General features: G+C 36.1%; 1 protein-coding gene across 3 annotated transcripts in view; it reads left to right on the top strand.

Annotated features, from left to right (window-relative positions):
• The window catches only part of PCDH11X (protocadherin 11 X-linked), a 475,627-nt gene that overhangs the window by 312,626 nt on the left and 138,939 nt on the right, over positions 1 to 24,062 (top strand). For all 3 annotated transcript variants that reach the window (XM_077890193.1, XM_077890191.1, XM_077890194.1), the window contains one exon: positions 2,404 to 2,599. In XM_077890193.1, the coding sequence (XP_077746319.1) occupies positions 2,404 to 2,599 (196 nt within the window). The remainder of the gene's footprint in view (positions 1 to 2,403; positions 2,600 to 24,062) is intronic.

The following is a 24,062-nucleotide window of genomic DNA, read 5'->3' as shown; positions in this document are numbered from 1 at the left end:
CCTCTGCAAAATTCTCTCATTCTAGCTGTGCAGATTGTTTCTGTTCTCCAATCTTTTTCCTAGTTTTTCAAAAAAGTTGAAAGTTGATCTAGTTGTATTTAAAGGAAGAGGCAAGTTCAGGGTTGCCCTACCACTCCACCATCTCTGAACTCCCCTGGGGCTGCTTTTTTAAGGACACTAACCTCATTTATGAGGGCCCCACTCTCATGTTCTAATCATCTCCTAAAAGCCCAACTTCCAAATACCATCGTGTTGGGTATTGGATTTCAACATACAAGTATTGAAGGTACATAAACAATAAACATTCATTCTATAGTAATGGTTTTCAAATGTTTCCATATCTCCATCTGAAAAAAGTAACTGATGGCCAATACTAAATTTATGAAAGTAAACTCATCTACAATGAAATTCTTAGTATCTAAGTACATGTAATTTTTGGTATGTAGAAATTTATTTTTTAAAACATTTACTTTATTTATTTGACAGAGAGCACAAGCAGGGGGAGGGCATAAGGAGAGGGAGAAGTGGGGTCCCCACTGAGCAGGGATCTTGATGTGGGGCTTTATCCCAGGGCCCTGAGATCATGGCCTGAGCCAAAGGCAAAGAATTAACAGACTGAGCCACCCAGGTGCCCTGGTATGTATACATTTCTTAACTAATTATCTCTAAATTGTATCTTCCACACTGCTAGTAGTAGTTATTTGGGTTGATCTATTTTTATATAGCAAACTACCCCTAATCTTTGGAGCATAAAACAATTATGTTTTACCTTTTTTTAGGTCAGGAATTTGGATCATTCACACCAGAGATTATCTCTGCTCCACAATGACTGGTGCCTCTGGGGTGGCTCAATGTCTGGAGATGGCTGGGATGGCTCAAATAAGGCCATAAGCTGTGGTGTCTGGAATGAATTCTTCACATACATATCTGGCACCTGAACTAGAGTGGTTGGAACAATTAGGCCTCCATGGGTTGTATTTTTTCTATACAGTCTTCCCACATTGCCAGCTTGAGCTTCCTCACAGTATGGGAGTCTCCCAGTAGTCATACATCTTTCAAACGCATTATATTTTCTCCAGAGTGAGTGTTCCAATTGAACAAGGTAGAAGCTACAAGATTTGGTTACCTAGGGTCTACTCATAGTCAGTGTAGTAGAGAAATACATAAGAGATGAGGTCCATTAAGATGGCTATCTTTGGAGAGTAGCTACCTCATATAGCAATGTTGCAAACAAAAATACTACATCTGGTAGGGTAGATTTAACACCCTCACTGGATATCATGAATCTCTTGTTTTAGAAACAAATGCTTCATCTTCATATTTTGGCATGTATATATATTTTTTGTATTCTGCTATAATTACTATTTAAAATACTTACAGTTTGCTTTTATAATTTCCATCAACTGTTATCCATACAACCATTTTATTTTGTAGAGTGTAGAATATATTTAAATTAATTCCAATACAGGGGTACATGGGTGGCACAGTCAGTTAAGCATCCAACTCTTGTAACTTTTTAAAAGATTATTTATTTATTTATTCATGAGAGAGAGAGAGAGAGAGAGGCAGAGACATAGGCAGAGGGAGAAGCAGGTTTCTTGTAGGGAGCCTGATGTGGGACTCGATCCTGGAACTTCAGGATCATGCTCTGAGCTGAAAGCAGACACTCAACCACTGAGCCACCCAGGCATCCCTCTGCTCTTGGTTTTGGCTCAGGCAATGATCTCAGGGTCCTGTAATTGTACCCCATGTTGAGCTTCATGATCAGTACTGAGTCAGCTTGAGATTCTCTCTCCTTCTGACCCTCTAGTTCATGCTCATTCTCTCTCTGAAATAAAATAAATAAATATTCAAAATTAATTATCCCAATACAGAATTTTTCCTTTAAAATTTTTGAAAAATATGATTTATATTTTTAGTTATCTAAACTTACATGATTGAATACATTTGTGGTATTATTTACTGTTTCAGACCACCAGATTATTATAACAATATAATATATAGCAATACAATTTTGTTATGTTTATCCATACTTCTTTTTTAAAAATGAATTACTATCAAATTATAGCTAAATAAGTCAATATTTGAATGATGATCAGAATTTCCAATGTGCTTAAATGTCTAAAAAACCTGACAACTTATTACTTTATAACAAGTTAACTTTTATTTTGCATCTAGTTGTACTCTTTTTAAAAATAATAATAATAGAAGCAACTCTAATGCCAGGTGAAGCAGGTTTGAACACAAAGACGACTGTTCATAAAAGCCTGACAGTTTTCACAACTCAGGATCATATTAATGTGATTTCACTAGATAGCGGAAATAATACATTTTCTAAATTGGATGAATAAGACAATTATTCAAATCATGACTGAAACCCTGTAATTTTCTTCTTCATTTCAGTCTCAGCGGCATGTGACATTTAACTTACCAGAAGGCTCTCAGGAAAGTAGCAGTGATGGTGCACTGGGAAACCATGATGTGGGGATACCCAGCACATCCTATGCCCCGCACCTTGACTATTTCCAGGAGCAGCACTTTGATCATACTGCACCTAATAACCGCACTGAAGGGGATGGCAACTCTGATCCTGAATTCTGTAAGTGATACCTGTCTAGTATAGCAGGATAAATGGGCTTATTGTGTTTGTTAGTAAAATAATTTTAGCTATAATAACACTGGACATCTAATGTTAATATTACTAGTAATACATTTTAAAAGGTAAAAATAAAGAATTAGGTGGAAGGCATATATGCAGCAGTTTATAATATACGAAATATGTAATCATATCTACTTTAAAAGTTATGAAATTTAAAATAGTCATTTTCTTTAGGCATAGACAGGGTTTATGATTTTTATATACTTATAGATATGTATATATGTGTATATAACCAGCCACATTATTTTATTTATTTGAGTACATGTAAATTATTTTGGTAATTCATATGAATTATTTTCTAGATTTTATTTTTCATTTTTAACAGAGATAATAATCATAGGCATTTAAAAAATTGTACTAATTTTTTGACCATTAAGGATGATAATATCTGTGGGTTTTTCATATATGGCCTTTATTATGTTATATAGCAAAGAAACTTATTAAAGTGCAAGAAGCATACTATTTCATTTTTTTGCATTCTTTTATTTTAAATGAATCTTTATTACCTTAATATTGTCATACTAATGGCATTTTTAACCTAGCACATGTGTGTGCTTTCACTAAACAAAAATAGTAGATATAAATTTGCTATAGCAAAATAATCTCTTTTGACTAACACAGATGGTAAGGCACATTGATTGTTCAAGAAAAAACTCACAGCTCTGAAGAGGGTTTGATGATATGGAGTAGATGCCAATAAACTATGCAGTTTTAGTCAATAACATCACAAATAGGAATGTAAGAAGTTAGTGGAAATAACTGCTTTCCTTAAGCAATCAAATTATTTTACACAGTTCCCATTTCATATTTTGAAATGCATTGCATCCTGAATATGCTTTCTTTTCTGCTAATGAATTGCCCCAAAGAGTATAGTTCTGAAAATCCCTTGTAAGTTCACCAAAAAAGATAGAGATACAACATCTATGTATAAGATTACACAAAATTCATTAGAGGTATTTATTAATACTCCTTTAAAATGTAATTCGTAGGTTGATAAAAATTTGCTGATTGGAGAATAAAATTACGATATGTATACTCTTGAGTATTTTGCCAAGAATACTAAATTTCTTTTCTAAGTTAAAGAAGAAACAAGCAAACCGAATCCATTTATTTCTCTTTCAGAAAAGAAGTTTAATAAAACATCTTGTCTCATTCCATTTGATAGCATTTTGAATTTTTAAATTTCACAATTGCAATCTCCTGACTTTAGCTTTTGGTATGAGAGCCAAAGCCTATGTCCCAGAGCTTTACTTAATCATAACCCCAACAAATTATGTGTACCATTTCCAATGGACCCTGGTCTTTGAAGCTAGCTAATTTAGTAAAAGCATAAACAGAAATCTGAATCATAAACAGCAATATTCGTTGCTGCTGAGTTTCTGTGGATAATGTACAGGTAAATCTTTGACTTCTCAAAGGATTTTGTGGAGATGCACAAGAATGTAGACCTAGTAGTGAACAGAATGTGACTTCATACTGCTTGGTATTTTATATATCAAGATACAATATTAACTGAGATGTCTGGAGATGGTGTGTGATCCCCTTGGGATTATTCTAAGTACAGTAAACTATATATGACCCTATGTTCATATCTACTTATTTACAAGTAGCATCAGGTAAAACATAACTTGTGGAGAGTTAAAATTATTTTCAACTTCCTATTGTAAAATGTTGCTCTGATATTATAATTCAGCCTATGTTCTGAAACACATGGAAATATTATCAAAGTTTTACCATATTAAACTTCAGAGATTTATGAATAGTTCAAACTTATAAAGTTAGAAAGTCTCTGTGTTTTTTTCCCTTAAAGAGAAGAAAGCATCACTATTTTTACACTATGTATAAGCTGGAGAGAAAAGAGTAACTATGAAATCTCCAGCAATCTGCTGGCATATTATAATTCGACAGATCATAGATAACATCCATGTTTCTTTATAATAGAAATGGTGAAATAGAATATTTCTAAAGAGATTCAAATCAATCTTCAGTTTACCAGCCATAAATCAATTCATTTTCAAAGAAAACTCTAACAAAGGGGGAAATGAACTTAGTTTAATCAGTGTTATAATTGTATTCAACTGAAATAGTTATGTCTTCTGCATTCTTTAAAACCTCTTTATTGGATATAGTCACTTCACGTATGTAGTCAATCTATCTGAAAATGTTACAGCTGGTTTAGGTTCTAAAATTTGAGCTTAGGGGTTGCCTGGCTGGCTTAGTCAGTAGTACAACATGGAACTCATGATACTGAGGTTGTGAGTTCAAGATCCACATTGGATGTAGAGATTATTTAAGAAGATAAATAAATACTTCTAAATTTGAGCTTAAAATAACAAAATTTGTCTAAAATTTCATCAAATTTTAAAGTGTTAAAATTTATCTTTTACTTTACTCATTTCTGTTATACTAAGGAAAAAATAGAGTTCAAAGAGCATTTAGAGCTAAAAAAGTTAAACATTTAAAATAGAAATAAATATGCTGCCACATGCCACACCCAGCTACCGGGTGTACTTCTGCTGCCATGCACTATACCCAACCATTGTAAGGCACCCATCTGCTGCACTATGCCCAGCCATATGCTCATAGCCACTATTGTGTGTCTGTCCTTGTCCAGCCATTGCCAACTGCTGCATCCAGCCTTGTGACTCTGGCTTCCCTGGCACACAGCCCACAGCTGCCTCAATGCCTCAGGGGATCTAGCATAGGACTGGTGGCTTAGCACAAATTTAGCTAATACTGCTGCACTGCTGCCAAATTCCTCAGTGAACACAACCCCTCAGAGCTAGCCTGACTTATTCCTACTAACAGCACAGAAAGCAAATACAGCCCACAATAAGCAGATAGAGAGTGCAGATGAATACACTGAAAGGAAAACTGACTCATGCAAAATAGTAGAGCAGAAGCAATACATTTAGGAAACTCTCCTAAAGGACCATTCTGGTGGACAGGGGATACTGTACTGTAGGGAAGTCCAGGACCTCTTCTTCATGATGTCCTTGCTTTTAAGAGCAGAAGACATAGCTGACTTTCCTAACATATAGGAACAGACACAGAGAGGAAGACAAAATGAGGACATACAAAAAATATATCCCAAATGAAAGAATAGGACAAAGGCATTGACAGAGATATAACTGAAACGGATATTAGTCACATGCCTGATAGAGAATCTAAAGCAATAATCATGAGGATACTTTCTGGACTTGAGGAAAGAGTGGAAGACATGGGTGAGAATTTTAACAGACATAAGGAGCAAAGTAGCAGAGATAAAGGGCTCAATAAACTAAATGAAAAATCTGTTTGATGGACTGAACAATAGGCTAAAAGAAGTAGAGGAACAAATTAGTGACCTAAAAGACAAAGCAATGCAAAGTGACTAAGTTGAACAAAAAAGAGAACTATACAGAAAGAGAATAGACTTAGGGAACTCAGTGATTCCATCAAACATAATAACAATTGCATTAAAGGAGTCCCAGAAGAAATGACAGAAAGAGGTAGAGAATTTATTTGAAGAGATAATAGCTGAAAACTTCCCTAATGTGAGGAAGGAAATGTGTATACACAGGAAGAACAGAGAACCTCCAACAAAATCAGTAAGAGCAGGCACACACCAAAATATATTGCAATTAAATTAACAAACTACAATGATAAAGACACAATTTTTAAAGCAGCTGTCAAAAGAACATGGTAACATACAAGAGAAAATCCATATAGCTAGCAGAGGATTTTTCAGCAGAAATTTTCTAAGCCAGAGAAAAGTGGCATGATATAGTCAAAGTACTGAATGAGAAAAATCTCCTGCCAAGAATATTCTATCCAAAATGGCTATCATTCAGAATACAAGGAGAGATTAATTGTTTATCAGATAAACAAAAGTTAAAAGAGCTTTATACCACTAAACTGGCCAATCATCCAAACAGAAAATTAATAAGAAAATAATGGCTTTCCATTCTGCAAAACAGTATGAAGAAACCTCAAAAAGTTAAAAATAGAACTACCTTATAACCCGGCAATTGTACTCCCAGATATTTATACATGTACCTCAATGTTCATAGCAGCATGATCAACAATAGTCAAATTATGGATAGAACCCAAATGTCCATCAACTGATGAATGGATAAAGAAGATGTGGTATATGTATACACTGGAATATTACTCAGCCATCAAAAAGAATGAAATCTTGCCATTGGCAATGATGTGTATGGAATTAAAGTGTATTATCCTAAGTGAAATAAGTCAGAGAAAGACCAACCATATGCTTCAGTCATATGTGGAATTTAAGAAGGAAAACAGATGAACAAGAGGAAAGGAAAAAAAGAGAGGGAAGCAAACCATAACAAACACTTAAATACAGAGAACAAACTGAGGGTTGATGGAGGAGAGGTGGGTTGGAGATGGACTAAATGTATGATGGGTATTAAGGAGAGCACTTGTGTTAAGCACTGAGTATTATATGTAAGTGATGAATCACTAAATTTTTCTCCTGGAAAAACCATCACGTATATGTTAACTAACTATAATTTAAATTAAAATCTCTTTAAAAAGAAAATAATGATTTTGAATGACATTTTGGATCACATGTATCTAACCAATATATTCAGAACATTCCATCCTAAAACAGCAAAATACACATTCTTTTTCATCTGTACATGGAATATTCTCCAGAATGGATCACATATTAGGCCACAAAATTATCCTCAACAAATTAATGAAGATCAGTGTTAAACCATGCATCTTCTGTGACCACAATGTTATGGAACTAGGAGTTGACCCCAAGAAAAAGCTGGAAAGACCACAGATACATGAAAGTTAAATAACATGCTAATACACAATATTTGATTCAACCAGGAAATAAAAGGAAAAATTTAAAAAGTATATAGAAACAAATAAAAATGAAAACACAATAGTTGAAAACTTTGGGATACAGTAAAAGCAATTCTAAGAGGAAGTTTTTTTTTTTTTTTTTTTTTTTTTTTTTACAATAGAGGCTCATATCAATAAGCAAGAAAAGTTTCAAATCAACAACCTAACCTTACAAGTAACAGCTAGAATAAGATCCACAGAGAAAACCTAACCCAGAAGATGGAAGGATATAATAAAGATTCGAGCAAAAATAAATAATATGGAATCTAAAAAAATAATAGAACAGAAAAATCAAACAAGGAGCTGGTTCTTTGAAAAGATTAATAAAGTTGATAAACCTCTAGATAGAATATCAAGAGAAAAAGAGAAAATATGGAAATAAATCAAATAACAAATTAGGATAAATAACAACCAACACCACAGATATGTAATTACAAAAGAATATTAATAAAAATATATACCAATAAATTAGACAACCTAGAAGAAATTGATAAATTTCTAGAAACATATAAACTACCATAAATGAAACAGGAAGAAATAGAAAATTTGAACAGACTGATAACCATAAAGAAATTGAATCCATAATTTTAAAACTCCCAACAAACAAAAGTACAGGACCAGACGGATTCACAGGGAAATTCCACCAAAAATTTAAACAAAAGTTAATACTATTATTCTCAAACTATTACAAAAAATAGAAAAAGAATGAAAACTATCAAATTCTTTCTTTGAGGCCAGGATTACCTTGATACCAAAAGCAAATAAAGACACCATTAAAAGGAGAACTACAGGCTGATATCTCTGATGAACAAACCGAATCCAAAAATACATTTAAAAAATTATTCACCATGATTGAGTGGGGATTTTTCCTGGTTTTCAAGAGTAGATCAATATTCACAAATCAATCAACATGATACATCTCATAATTAAGAGAGAGGATGAGAATCATATCATTATTTCAACAGATACAAAAAAAGTGACAAATTTCAACATCTATTCATGATTAGTGATAGAGTGAACATACCTCAACATAATAAAGGTCATATATGAAAAATCCACAACTAACATTATCCTTAATGGGGAAAACTGAGAGTTTTCCCTGTAAGGTTATGACAAGAGAAGGATGACCACCCTCATACCTTTTATTCATCATAGTAGTGGAAGGGCTAGACTTAGCAATCAGATAACACAAAGAAATAAAAGGCATCCAAAGGTAAGGAAAGAGTACTGCAGATGATAGACTGCTATACATAGAAAACCCAAGAGATTCCACTAAAAAACTGCTTAGAACTCATAAATTCAGTGAAGTTGCAGGATACAAAATCAACATACAGAAAGTTGATGCATTTCTATATACTAGTAATGAAGCAGTAGAAAAGAAATTAAGAAAACAATCCCATTTCCAATTGCACCAAAAATAGTAAGATATCTAGGAGGAAACCTAACTGAAGATGTGAAAGAACTATCCTCTGAAAACTATAAAACATTGATGAAAGAAATTGAAGATGACACAAAGAAATGGAAAGATATTCCATGCCCTTGGATTGGAAGGACAATTATTAAAATGTCTATACTATTCAAAGCAATCTACACATTTTATGCAATCTCTATCAAAGTACCAACAACATTTTTCACAGAATTAGAACAAAAAAATCCTTAAATTTGTATTGTACCACAATGGACCCAGAAATACCCAAAGCAATCTCTGGAAAAAAAAAAATGCAAAGCTGGAGGCATCACAAGTCTGGATTTCAAGTTATATTGCAAAGGTATAGTAATCAAAATAATATGATACTGGCACAAAAAAGATACATAGATTAATAGAACAGAATAGAAAACCTAGAAGAAAACCCACAATTCTTTGAATATATATATATTCATATATATAATGGAATATATATATATTCATATATATAATGGAATATATATATATAATGGAATATTAGGCATCCATAAGAAAGAATGAAACCTTACCATTTGAAATAATATGGATGGTGCTAGTGAATAATATATTGTTAAGTAAAGGAGTCATTTGGAGAAAGATAAATACCATATGATTTCACTTATATGTGGAATTTAAGAAACAAAGCAAATAAACAAAAGGATTAAAAAGAGAAATAAATCAAGAAAGAGACTCTTTATAATCAGAAAAAACTGATGGCTATCAAAGGGGAGTGGGTGGATAGATTAAATAGATAATGGGAATTAAGGAGTGTACTTGTCATGATGAGCACTGGGTAATGTATGCAATTGTTGAATCAATATATTGGACACCTAAAACTAATATAACACTGCATGTTAACTAACAAGTTAAAGTAAGAACCTTAAGAATAAATAAATAAAATATAAAGGAGACAAAATAGCCATTACTCTTCCACAGGATGTCACAGAAGAGAGGAGTTAAGGTGGCAGAGTAAGGAGACCCTAGGCTTGCCTTATCCCTTGAATATACCTAGATAAAAATCAAATCATTTTGAACACCCAATAAAGTTCTGAGGACTGAGAGAACAAAAAACTCACAACTACAGTTGAAAAAAACTGTCACATTGTGGAAGGTACAAGCTGTGGAGAGTTGATTTGAGGGAGAAAAGGGCTGCAGGTGCTCTTATGGGAAGGGAGCCCTAACTGGAGAGAGTAGTGAGAGAGAAAGGAGTGAAAATGAGTGCAGGGAGTTGCAAAAGGAAAACTCTTCCCCAAAACCAATGACTTCAAAAAGGAAAGGGGCTAAATACTGCAAAGTTTTATAAACAGTGGAGAGCAGAGTCTAAAATTTAAGAGATCTGTGCCATCACTAGTGTTGTAGTGGATGGACTTAGCAGTGTTCTAATGGGGAAGGAGGGAAGAGACCCAGGAGCAGACAGTGTTGTCTGAGGATCCCCTGGGTTGCACAGGGAGAAGCAGTTCCCCTTTTTGGAGTGAATATGGGACAGGTAGCATGACCTCTCTGGGGGCAAAATGCATGGTGGGTACATTAAGCTGCCTGTTTGGCTAACTTAGGAAAAAGGATGCTGGCTGAAAGCAGCAAGTCTTGGTGTTGTCTTTCTGCTATGTTTTACCATAAATTCTGAATCACTGTGCAGTCATGCAAACAATTTCTGGGACAAGCTGACAGGCCACAGGGCAGTAAGACCCTCTGTCAGAGGATCAGTTTGGGTGCACACCACTCAGGGTTTCTAATATTTGAAGATATGAAACTCAGCCACATGCGTGAGAAAAAAAACAAAGGAATGCTGTGCTGCCTGGCAGGTGCACAGTTGAGACACAGGCAGGAGGAAGGTGGGGATGTGACAGAAGCCAGTGACACAGGAGAGGTGATAGTCTGCAATTCAGTGAGGGCTTTCTGAAGAGGAACAGGTATGAACTCTCTATTCCAGGGACTAGAGAACTGGGCGAGAACATTTCCACACCACCCATTAGCACTGACAGACTTCAATGAGCAAAAGAGCACCACCAAGTGGGGAACTGAGCTGCTTACACCAAGTAGTGCCCCCCTGTGCCCTGCAGTTGAATCTCCACTAAGGTATGTCAGTCTGAGAATCAGCTCAGCAGGTCCCGCTCCCAGAAGACCAGCACAAACCACTTCCATGCACCAAGTCTACTGATCATAGAGTGCTACAAAGCTTCAGCTTTAGAGGAAATAGGATCTGGTTACTTTTGAGATTTTTTTTCCTTAAAACACAGAAAAAGCAATTTTTAATCTTTAAAATTATGTGTGTGTTGGTGTATGTTTGTGTGTATATATATATATATATATATATATATATATATATATAATCCTCATGACAATGAGGATTGAAGATGCAGAAGAAGGAATCAGTGATATAGAAGATAAAATTATGGATAACAATGAAGCAGAGAAGAGAGAAAGAAAGTTATTGGATCACAAATGCAGACTTAGGGAACTCAATGACTTTTTAAGCATAATAACATTTGTAGCATAGGAGTCCCAGAATATAGAGACAGAAAATGTGGCAGAAGTTTTATTTATTTATTTATTTTATTTAAGTTTTATTTATTTAAGCAAATTATAGATGCAAACTTCCCTAAATGGCAGAAGGAAACAGACATCAAAATGAGTCTTGTTTTGATGCACAGAGAGCTCCCATTAAATTCAACAAAAGGCAGCCATCACCAAGATATATCATAGTAAAATTCACAAAATACATAGACAAGGAACTCCAATAAAAAATATACAAAAAAAATACACAGACAAGGAAAGAGTCCTGAAAGCAGCAAATAAACCCTTAACCTACAATAAAGACAGTTAAGGTTTGTAGCAGATCTGTCTATAGAAACTCAACAGGCGAGAGAATGTGGTATGATATATTCATGTGCTGAATAGGGAAAAAAATATGCAGTAAAGAATAATTTATCCAGCAAAACTGTCTTTCACAGAAGGAGAGATAAAAAGTTTCCCAGAAACAAAAACTGAAAGACTTCATGATCACTAAACCAGCCCTGCAAGAATTATTAAAGGGAACTCTGAGTGGGGAAAAAAGGACCAAGCAAGAAAGACTAGAAAGGGAAAGAACATCACCAAATATAAAACCAAATTTAAAGGTAACACAAAGGCACTAAATTTGTATCTATCAATAATCACTCTAAATGTAAATAGACTAAATGCTCCAATCTAAAGCCATAGGGTATCAGAATAAATAATAATAATAAAGAAAAAACAAGACTCATCTATATACTGCCTACAGGAGACTCATTTTACACATAAAGACACCTGTAGATTGAAAGTGAGGGGATGGAGAATAATTTACTATGTTAATGGACAACAAAAGAAAGCCAGAGTAGCCATATTCATATCAGATAAGGTAGATTTTATATCAAAGATTGTAAGAAGAGATGAAGAAGGGCATTAATTCATACTTAAGAGGTCTAATCATCAAGAAGATCTAACAACTGTAAATATTTATTCTCCCAACATGAGAGAGCCTACATATACAAATCAATTAATAACAAACATAAGAAACTCATTGATAACAATACAATAATAGTAGGGGACTTTAATACCCCAATTGCAGCAACAGACAGGGAATATAAGCAGAAAGTTAACAAGGAAATGACTGAATGACACACCGAAGCAGATGGATATAAAAGACATATTCAGAAAATTTCATCCTAAAGCAATGGAATACACAATCTTCTTGATTACATATTGAACATTCAAAATAGATCACATATTGTGTCACAAATCAGCCCTCAACAGGTAAAAAGATTGAGATCATACCATGCATATGTTCAGATCACAATGCTATGAAACTTGAAGTCACCCACAACAAAAAAATTAGGAAACACCACAAACATATGGAGAAGAAGGAACATTCTACTAAATAATGACTGGGTTAACCAAGAAATTAAAGAAGAAATTAAAAAGTACACAGAAACAAGTGAAAATGAAAGTATGAAAGTTCAAAACCTTTTGGATGCAGCAAAGGCAGTTCTACGAATGAAGTATATTGCAATACAGTGCTACCTAAAGAATCAGGAAAAATTTTAAATATACAACTTAACATTATAGCTAAAGAAGGTAGAAAAGGAAGAGAAAATAAAACCTAAATTCAGCAGAAGGGAAATAATAAAGATTAGAGAAGATAAATGATACACACCCTCTCTCTCTCTCTCTCTCTCACACACACACAAACACACACACACACACACACAACCCAGTAGGAAAAAAGTCAACAAAAGAGCTGGTTGTTTGAAAGAATTTATAAAATTGATAATCTTCTAGCCAGACTTATTGAAGAAAAAAGAGAAAGGACTCAAATAAATAAAATCAGAAATGAAAGAGGAGAGAGCACAAGCATCATTACAGAAATACAACCAATTATATGAGAATATTATGAAAAATTATAAACCAAAACACTGGGCAATCTGGATGAAATAAAAAAATTCCTAGAAACCTACAAACCATCCAAACTAAAACAGGAAAAAATAGATAATTTGAACAAAACAATACCCAGCAAGGAAAAGGATTTGTAATCAAAAATCTCCAAACAAACAAAAGTCTAGTGCCATATAGCTTCCCAGGGGAATTCTACAAAACATTCAAAGAAGATTTAGTACCCCTATTCTTCTCAAACTGTTCCAAAAAATAAAATGGAAGGACAACTTCTACAACTCATTCTATGAGGCCAGTATTACCCTGATTCTAAAACCACTCTGAACATGAGTGCAGAAAATCTCAAGGGGATAGTAGCAAATTGAATCCAAGAGTATACTAAAAGAATTATTCATCACAAGTGAGATTTATTTCTGGACTGCAGATGTTAATATTTGCAAATCAAACAATGTGATACACCACATTAAAGAAAGGATGAGAAATACAAGATCCTCTCAAAAAATGTAGAAAAAAACATTTGACCAAGTACCGCATCCATTATTGATAAAAAAAATCTCAACAAAGAACAGATAGATGGAGTATACCTTAAAATCATAAAAGTCTTTTATGAAAGACCTACAGCTAGTATCTTCAATGGGAAAAAACAGATTTTCCTCTACAACCAGGAACAACAGGGATGTCCACCCTCACCATTACTATTTAATGTAGTATTGAATGTCTTTTTTTTTAAATTTTTTTTAAAATTTTTATTTACTTATGATAGTCACACAGAGAGAGAGAGAGAGAAAGAGAGAGGCAGAGACACAGGCAGAGAGAGAAGCAGGCTCCATGCACCGGGAGCCCGACACGGGATTTGATTGCGGGACTCCAGGATCGCGCCCTGGGCCAAAGGCAGGCGCCAAACCGCTGCGCCACCCAGGGATCCCAGTATTGAATGTCTTAACCTAAGCAATCAGACAATAAAAAAGACACAAAAGGTATTTAAATCTGCAAAGAATAAGTCAAACGTTCACTATTTGCAGACATGATACTCAATATATAAAACCCAACAAACTCCACCAAAAAAAATTCTAGAGCTAATACATGAATTCAATAAAGTTACAACTTTATAAAAATATATATATATATATAAATGTACAAAAATCTGCTGCATCTCTCTACACCAGTAATGTATTTCCTTGGTTTTGGTTGTGATCTCTCCTCTTTCATTCATGATTTTATTAATTTAAATCTTCTCTCTTTTCTTTTTAATAAGGCTGGCTAATGGTTTATCTATCTTTTTAATTCTTTCAGAGAACCAGCTCCTGGTTTTGTTGATCTGTTCTACAGTTCTTCAGGTCTCTAATTTATTAAAATATTCTCTAATTTTATTATTTCTCTTCTCTGCTTGGGTTAGGCTTTATTTGCTGTTCTTTATCCAGTTCCTTTAGGTGTAATGTTAGCTTGTGTATTTGAGCCCTTTCCAATTTTTTGAGAGAGCTTATATTGAAATGTACATCCCTCTTAGGACTGTCTTTGGTGTATTTCAAATATTTTGATCAGATGTATGTTCATTTTTTTTTTTTAGTTTGCATGACTCTTTAATTCTTCTCTAATTACCTGGTTGATCTATTAATTATTTAGTAGGATAGTTTTAACCTCCACGTTTTTGAGCTCCTTCCAAATTTCTTCTGTGTTTGAGTTCAAGTTTCAAAGCATTGTGATCTAAAAATATGCAGGGGGTAATCCCAATCTTTTGGTATCAGTTGAGACCTGATTTGTGACTCGTTATATTGTCTACTATGGAGAAAGTTCCACGTGCACTTGAGAAGAATGTGTATTCACTTGCATTAGGATGGAATGTTCTGTGTATAACTGTGAAATCCATAGGGTTCAGTCTGTCATTCAAAGCCCTTATTTATTAGCTAATCTTCTTCTTACTAGATCTGTCCTTGACTGAGAGTGGAGTGTTGAATTCTTCTACTATTACTGTATTATTACCTATGTGTCTCTTTACTTTGATTATTAATTGGTTGACATAATTGACTGCTCTTATATTAGAGGCATAAATATTCATAATGGTTTGATCTTGTTGGATAGAACCTTTAAATATGAGATAGTGTTCCACTTCATCTCTTACCACCATCTTTAGTGTAAAATAAAATTCATCTAATATGAAGATTGCTGCCTCAGCTTTCTTTTGAGGTCTATTTGCATGGTAAACAGTTCTTCACCCCCTCATTTTCAGTCTGAAGGTGTCCTTTGGTCCAAAATGAGACTCTAATAGACAGCATATAGATGGGTCTTGCTTTTATATCCAGTCTGATACCCTGTGTCTTTTGATTTGATCATTTAGCTGATTCATGGTCAGAGTAACTAGTGAAAACATGAATTTAGTGTCATAGTATTACCTGTACAGTCCCTGTTTCTGCGAATTGTTTCTTTGGACTCCCTCTTCACTTACAGGATCCCCCTTTATATTTCTTGAAGGGCTGATTTGGTGGTCACATATTATTTCAGTTTCTATCTATCCTGGAAGCTCTTTATTCCTCTTTCTATTATGAATGACAGCATTGCTTGATATAGCTTACAAAGCTATAAACAAAAGGTCTAAAACAAAGACCTTGCAAGGAAAACAGCTTACACTGAGCCTGGCCACCTGGCAAGGGGTGGGACATCTCCACCCAACCAAAGACACCTGAGAATCAGTGCAGCAGTCCTCTCCCCCAGAACAGTAGCTGGAAGAAAATGAGAACAGTAGGTTTACTGACCAAACAGTACTGGAAAACTACAGGACTGAAAGAAAATAGTTTATAGAACTCAAGGTTTTCCCCTTATGATTAATTTATCTTTCAGGTTAAAAATTTCCAATACTCTTTCTTTATTCCTGTCTTAAAAATAATTTTTATCAACTCTTCATGTTTAAGTATTATTTTCTTTTTTGACGTTCATATTTTTACAATTACATGTTAGATAAACTGTTCATTTTTGGATTCCTTTCACCGGACCAAAAAAAAAATTGACTGACAACTCTATAGTCAACTAATCTTTGACAAAGCAAGAAAAAGCATTGAATGGAAAAAAGTCTCTTCAACAAATGGTGTTGGGAAACTGGACAGCAACATGCAGAAGAATGAAACTGGACCAATTTCCTACAACATACATAAAAATGAATTCAAAATGTATGAAAAACCTAAAGATCCCTTTCGGAATTCAGGAAACCATCAAAATCCTAGAGTACACAGGCAGCAACCACTTTGATCTCAGCCATAGATACTTCTTAGTAGACACATCACCAGGGGTGAAGGAAACAAAAACAAAAAGGATCTGCTGGGATTTCATCAAGTTAAAGGCTTCTGTACAGCAAAGGAAACAATCAACAAAACTAAAAGGCAACCTACAGATGGGAGAAGATATTTGAAAATGACATATCTGATAAGGGCTGTGTCCAAAACCAACAAAAAACTTATCCAACTAAACACCCAAGGAACAAATAATCCATAAACATTTTTCTAAGGAGTACATGCAGATGGTTAATAGACACATGAAAAGATGCTTAACATCAGGAAAGTACAAATCAAAACCATAATGAGATACCACCTCACACCTACGAGAATGGCTAAAATTAACAACACAAGAAATAACAGTTGTTGGCAAGGATGTGGAGAAACAGACACTCTTGCACTGTTGGTGGGACTGCAAACTGGTGCATCAACTCTGGAAAACAGTATCTGGATTCCCCAAACATTAAAAAAAGACCTACTATATGATCCAGCAATTGCACTAGTAGGTATTTACTGAGAGATTTCAAAATTGCAGATTCAAGGAGGTACATGAACCCATGTTTATTTCTTTAATTTTTTTATTGAATTTCAATTTGCCAACATATAGCATAATACCCAGTGCTCATCAAGTGCCCCCCTCAGTGCCCGTCACCCAGTCACCCCCACCCACACCCATCTCCTCTTCCACCACCCTTAGTTCATTTCCCAGAGTTAGGAGTCTTTCATGTTCTGTCTCCCATTCAGATATTTCTCACTCATATTTTCTCCTTTCCCCTTTATTCCCTTTCACTATTTTTTATATTCCCCAAATGAATGAGAACACATAATGTTTGTCCTTCTCCGATTGACTTATTTCACTCAGCATAATACCCACCAGTTCCATCCACATTGAAGCAAATGGTGGGTATTTGTCATTTCTAAAGGCTGAGAAATATTCCGTTGTATACATAAACCACATCTTCTTTATCCATTCATCTTTCGATGGACACTGAGTCTCCTTCCACAGTTTGGATATTATGGACATTGCTGCTAGAAACATCGGGGTGCAGGTGTCCCGGCGTTTCATTGCATCTGTATCTTTGGGGTAAATCCCCAGGAGTGGAATTGTGGAATTGCTGGCTATAGGGCAGTTCTATTTTTAACTCTTTGAGGAACCTCCACACAGTTTTCCAGAGTGGCTGCACCAGTTCACATTCCCAACAACACTGCAAGAGGGTTCCCTTTTCTCCGCATTCTCTCCAACATTTGTGGTTTCCTTCCTTGTTAGTTTTCCCTATTCCCACTGGTGTGAGGTGGTATCTCATTGTGGTTTTGATTTGTATTTCCCTGATGGCAAGTGATGCAAAGCATTTTTTCATGTGCATGTTGGCCATGTCTATGTCTTCCTCTGTGAGATTTCTCTTCATGTCTTTTGCCCATTTCATGATTGGATTGTTTGTTTCTTTGCTGTTGAGTTTTATAAGTTCTACATAGATCTTGCATACTAACCCTTTATCTGATACATCATTTGCAAATATCTTGTCCCATTCTGTAGGTTGTCTTTTAGTTTTGTTGACTGTATCCTTTGCTGTGCAATAGCTTCTTAACTTGATGAGGTCCCAATAGTTCATTTTTGCTTTTGTTTCTTTTGCCTTCAGGGATGTATCTTGCAAGAAGTTACTGTGGCCGAGTTCAAAAAGGGTGTTGCCTGTGTTCTCCTCTAGGATTTTGATGGAATCTTGTCGCACATTTAGATCTTTCATCCATTTTGAGTTTATCTTTATGTATGTTGAAAAAACGTGGTCTAGTTTCATTCTTCTGCATGTGGATGTCCAATTTTCCCAGCACCATTTATTGAGGAGACTATCTTTCTTCCAGTGTATAGACTTTCCTCCTTTATCGAATTTTAGTTGAACATAAAGCTGAGGGTCCCCTTATGGATTCTCTATTCTGTTCCATTGATCTATGTGTCTGTTTTTGTGCCAGTACCACACTGTTTTGAAGACCACAGCTTTGTAGTACAACTGAAGTCTGGCATTGTGATGACCCCAGCTATGGTTTTCTTTTTTAAAATTCCCCTGGCTATTCGGAGTCTTTTCTTATTCCACACACATCTTAAAATAATTTGTTCCAACTCTTTGAAGAAACTCCATGGTATTTGGATAGGGATTGCATTAAACGTGTAAATGGCCCTGGGTAACATTGACATTTTCACAATATTAATTATGCCAATCCATGAGCATGGAATATTTTTCCATCTCTTTGTATCCTCCTCAATTTCTTTCAGAAGAGTTCTATACCTTTAGGGTGTAGATCCTTTACGTCTTTGGTTAGTTTTATTCCTAGGTATCTAATGCTTTTGGGTGCAATTGTAAATGGGATTGGCTCCTAATTTCTCCTTTTTCAGTCTCATTGTTAGTGTATAGAAATGCCACTGATGTCTGGGCATTGATTTTGTATACTGCCACACTGCCAAATTGCTGTATGAGTTCTAGCAATCTTGGGGTGGAGTCTTTTGGGTTTTCTATGTAGAGTATCATGTCATCGGCGAAGAGGGAGAGTTTGGCTGCTTCTTTGCCAATTTGAATGCCTTTTATTTCTTTTTGTTGTCTGATTGCTGAGGCTAGGACTTCTAGTACTATGTTGACTGGCAGTGGTGAGAGTAGACATCCCTGTCATGTCACTGATTTTAGGGGAAAGACTCCCAGTGCTTCCCCATTGAGAATTATATTTGCTGTGAGCTTTTCGTAGATGGCTTTTAAGATGTTGTGGAATGTTCCCTCGATCCCTACACTCTGAAGAGTTTTGATCAGGAATGGATGCTGTATTTTGTCAAATGATTTCTCTGCATCTATTGAGAGGATCATATGGCTCTTGATTTTTCTCTTGCTGATATGATGAAGCACACTGATTGTTTTACGAGTGTTGAACCAGCCTTGTGTCCCAGGGATAAATCCTACTTGGTCATGGTGAATAATTTTCTTAATGTACTCTTGGATCCTATTGGCTAGTATCTTGTTGAGAATTTTTGCATCCATGTTCATCAGGGATATTGGTCTATAATTCTCCTTTTTGGTGGGGTCTTTGTCTGGTTTTGGAATTGAGGTGATGCTGGCCTCATAGAACGAGTTTGGAAGCGTTCCATCTCTTTCTATCTTTCCAAACAGCTTTAGTAGAATTGGTATGGTTTCTTTAAACGTTTGATAGAATTCCCCTGGGAAGCCATCTGGCCCTGGACTTTTGTGTCTTGGTGGGTTTTCGATGACTGCTTCAATTTCCTTGACTAGGCCAGGTTATTGGCCTGTTCAGGTTTTCTATTTCTTCCTGTTCCAGTTTTGGTAGTTTGTGGATTTCCAGAAATGCGTCCATTTCTTCTAGATTGCCTAATTTATTGGAATATAGCTGTTCAGAATATGTTTTTAAAATAATTTGTATTAAAAAAACTAAAATAAAATCGTTTGTATTTCCTTGGTGTTGGTAGTGATCTCAACTTTCTCATTCATGATTTTATTAATTTGAGTCTTCTCTCTTTTCTTTTTAATAAGGCTGGCTAAATGGTTTATCTATCTTATTAATTCTTTCAAAGAACCAACTCCTGGTTCTGTTGATCTGTTCCACAGTTCTTCTGGTCTCGATTTCATTGAGTTCTGCTCAAATCTTTATTAACTCTCTTCTTCTGCTGGGTGAACGAATTATTTGCTGTTTTTTCTCTAGCTCCTTTAGGTGTAAGGTTAGCTTTTGTATTTGAGTACTTTCCAGTTTTTGGATGGATGATTGTATTGCGATGTATTTCCCCCTCAGGACTGCTTTTGCTGTATCCCAAAGATTTTGAACGGTTGTATCTTCATTCTCATTAGTTTCCATGAATCTTTTTAATTCTTCCTTAATTTCCTGGTTGACCCTTTCATCTTTTAGCAGGATGGTCCTTATCCTCCACGTGTTTGAGGTCCTTCCAAACTTCTTGTTGTGATTCAGTTCTAATTTCAAGGCATTATGGTCTGAGAATATGCAAGGGACGATCCCAATCTTTTGGTATCGGTTCAGACCCAATTTGTGACCCGGTATGTGGTCTATTCTGGAGAACGTTCCATGTGCTCTTGAGAAGAATGTGTGTTCAGTTTAGTTTGGATGTAAAGTTCTGTAGATATCTGTGAAATCCATCTGGTCCAGCGTATCATTTAAAGCTCTCGTTTCTTTGGAGATGTTGTGTTTAAAAGAACTATCGAGTGTAGAAAGTGCTAGATTGAAGTCACCAAGTATAAGTGTATTATTAGCTAAATATGTCTTAACTTTGGCTATTAATTGATTGATATATTTGGCAGCTCCCACATTCGGGGCATATATATTGAGGCTTGTTAAGTCCTCTTGTTGGATAGGTCCTTTAAGTATGATATAGTGTCCCTCTTCATCTCTCACTACAGTCTTTGGGGTAAATTTTAGTTTATCTGATATAAGAATGGCGACCCCTGCTCTCTTTTGAGGACCATTTGAATGGTAAATGGTTCTCCAACCTTTTATTTTCAGGCTGTAGGTGTCCTTCTGTCTAAAATGAGTCTCTTGTAGACAGCAAATAGATGGGTCTTGCTTTTTTATCCAGTCTGACACCCTGTGCCTTTTGATGGGGTCATTAAGCCCGTTCACGTTCAGAGTTAATATTGAAAGATATGAGTTTAGTGTCATCATGGTATCTATTAAGTCCTTGTTTTTGTGGATTGTTCCACTGGACTTCTTAAAGGGGAATTTTAAGAGTCCCCCTTAAAATTTCTTGCAGAGCTGGTTTGGAGGTCACATATTCTTTCAGTTCTTGCCTGTCTTGGAAGCTCTTAATCTCTCCTTCCATTCTGAATGAGAGCCTTGCTGGATAAAGTCTTCTTGGTTGCATGTTCTTCTCATTTAGGACCCTGAATATATCCTGCCAGCCCTTTATGGCCTGCCAGGTCTCTGTGGAGAGGTCTGCTGTTACCCTAATACTCCTCCCCATAAAAGTCAGGGATTTCTTGTCTCTTGCTGCTTTAAGGATCTTCTCTTTATCTTTGGAATTTGCAAGCTTCACTATTAGATGTCGAGGTGTTGAAGGGTTTTTATTGATTTTAGGGGGGATCTCTCTATTTCCTGGATCTGAATGCCTGTTTCCCTTCCCAGATTAGGAAGGTTTTCAGCTATGATTTGTTTAAATACATATTCTGGCCCTCTGTCCCTTTCGGCTCCCTCAGGAACCCCAATTAAACATAGGTTTTTCTTCCTCAGGCTGTCATTTTTTTTCCCTTAATCTATCCTCATGGTCTTTTAATTGTTTGTCTCTTTTTTCCTCAGTTTCCCTCTTTGCCATCAACTTGTCTTCTATGTCACTCACTCATTCTTCCACCTTGTTAACCCTTGTCGTTAGGACTTCTAGTTTGGATTGCATCTCATTCAATTGATTTTTAATTTCTGCTTGATTAGATCTAAATTCTGCAGTCATGAAGTCTCTTGAGTCTTTTATGCTTTTTTCTAGAGCCATCAGTAGCTGTATAATAGTGCTTCTGAATTGGCTTTCTGACATTGAATTGTAATCCAGATTTTGTAACTCTGTGGGAGAGAGGACTGTTTCTGATTCTTTATTTTGAGCTGAGGCTTTCCTTCTAGTCATTTTGCTCAGTGCAGAGTGGCCAAAAACAAGTTGTATTGGGCAAAGTAGAAAAGGAGAGGAGAGAAAGAAGGAAAGAAAAGAGAAAAAGAAAAAAGAAAAAAGGATGAAAAATAGAAAAAAAGAGATGAAAAAGAGAAAGAAAAAAAGGGCAGGGGAAGCAAACAGAAATCAAAAAGCAAAAAAAAAACAAAAAAAACAAAAAACAACAACAACAAAACAAAAGAAAGAAAAAGAAAAAGAAAAAAGGAAAAAGAAAAAAAACCACAGGTGAGTATCTTCTGATTCTGTATACTTTAAGTCCTTTGAGTTCCCTGGAACTTGTCTAGCTGGTCTTCTGGGAGAGTGGCCTGTCTTGCTGATTTTCAGGTGTTAGCATTTGGGGTAGCTGCTCTGCCCCCTGCCTGGTGCAGGACTCAGTGGGGGTTGTTCACTCCGTGAGGCCCCAGCAGGAACAACCACAGTGGCGGTGGCCATCTCTGGAGCCCTGGATTCAGCTCCCGCAGTAACTATGGAGCTCTCCGTCTGCAGGGGCCTGGATGCTCCGGGGGCGGGGCCGCTGGTCTGCTCAGCTTGGGGCAGGAGCGTCCTTGCTGTCCTGGGCCCCTCGGCCTCTGCCTGTCCCAGGGGCGGTGGGATCCTGGGCTGTGTCCCCAGCGCCCTGTGCTCTGGGGCCTGCTCTGTTGGATTCGCGCTCCTGCCGGGCAGCCCCCTCTCTGCTTAGCCGCCGCCCGAGCCCCTCCAAGCTGCTCCCGGGTCAAGCAGTGTGCACGCTGCAGCCCTTTAGGGAGCTCGGCGCACTCTCCCCGAGGCGCGGGTGTCTGGATAACTTTTAATTTTTATGATATGAGGATAGCTTCCCCAGCTTTCTTTGCAGGACCATTTATATGGTAAATGGTTCTCCCAACTTTCACTCTCAGGCTAGAAGTGTCCTTAGGTCTAAAATGTGTCTCTTGTAGAGAGCAAATAAATGGGGTTGCTTTTTTTTTTTTTATCCAGTCTAAAACCCTGCGTCTTTTGATGGAACTTTTAGCCCATTCATGTTCAGAGTAACTACTGAAATGTGTGAACTTAGTGTCATCATAATACATATTCAGCCCCCCTTTTTTCATCCCTTTTTTGTGGATTATTTTTTGAGCTTCCTCTTTCTTTCACAGGGTCCCCCTTAATATCTTGCAGAGCTGGTCTGGTGGTCACATAATCTTTCAGTTTCTGCTTATCTTGGAAACTCTTTATCTCTCCTTCTGTTCTGAATGAGAGCCTTGCTGGATAAAGTATTCTTGGCTGCATGTTCTTCTCATTGAGTACCCTGAATATATCTTGCCATCCCTTTCTGGACTGCTGTGTCTCTGTGGAGAGGTCTACTGTTAATCTCATATTTCTCCCCTTATAATCTTAGAGTCTCTTGTCTTTCACTGTAATAGGATTTTCTCGTTATGTTTGGAATTTGCAAGTTTCACTATTAAATGTTCAGGTGTTGAATGGTGTTTATTGATTTTGGCGGATACCTCTCCACCTCCTGAATCTGAATGTCTGCTTCTCTCCTCAAAATCAGGAAGTTCTCAGCTATAATTTGTTCTTATAGTCTTTGTGGCCCTCTCCCTTTTGGCGCCTTCTGGAACCCCAATTATAACTAGACTCGTCCTTCTCAGCTTATCTTTTATTTCACTTAGACTGTCCTCATGGTCTCTTAATCATTTTTCTCTTTTTCCTCAGCTTCCTTCGTTACTTGTCTTCTATGTCATTCACTCTTTTTTTCCACCTCATTAACCCTAGCAGTCAGGACATCCAGTTTGGATTACATCCCATTTCATTCATTTTAAA

Source organism: Canis aureus, chromosome X (assembly GCF_053574225.1).
Source record: "Canis aureus isolate CA01 chromosome X, VMU_Caureus_v.1.0, whole genome shotgun sequence".
Lineage (NCBI taxonomy): Eukaryota > Metazoa > Chordata > Mammalia > Carnivora > Canidae > Canis > Canis aureus.
The sequence above is the reverse complement of the archived record's forward strand: the minus strand, read 5'-3'. Positions and strand labels throughout refer to the sequence as shown.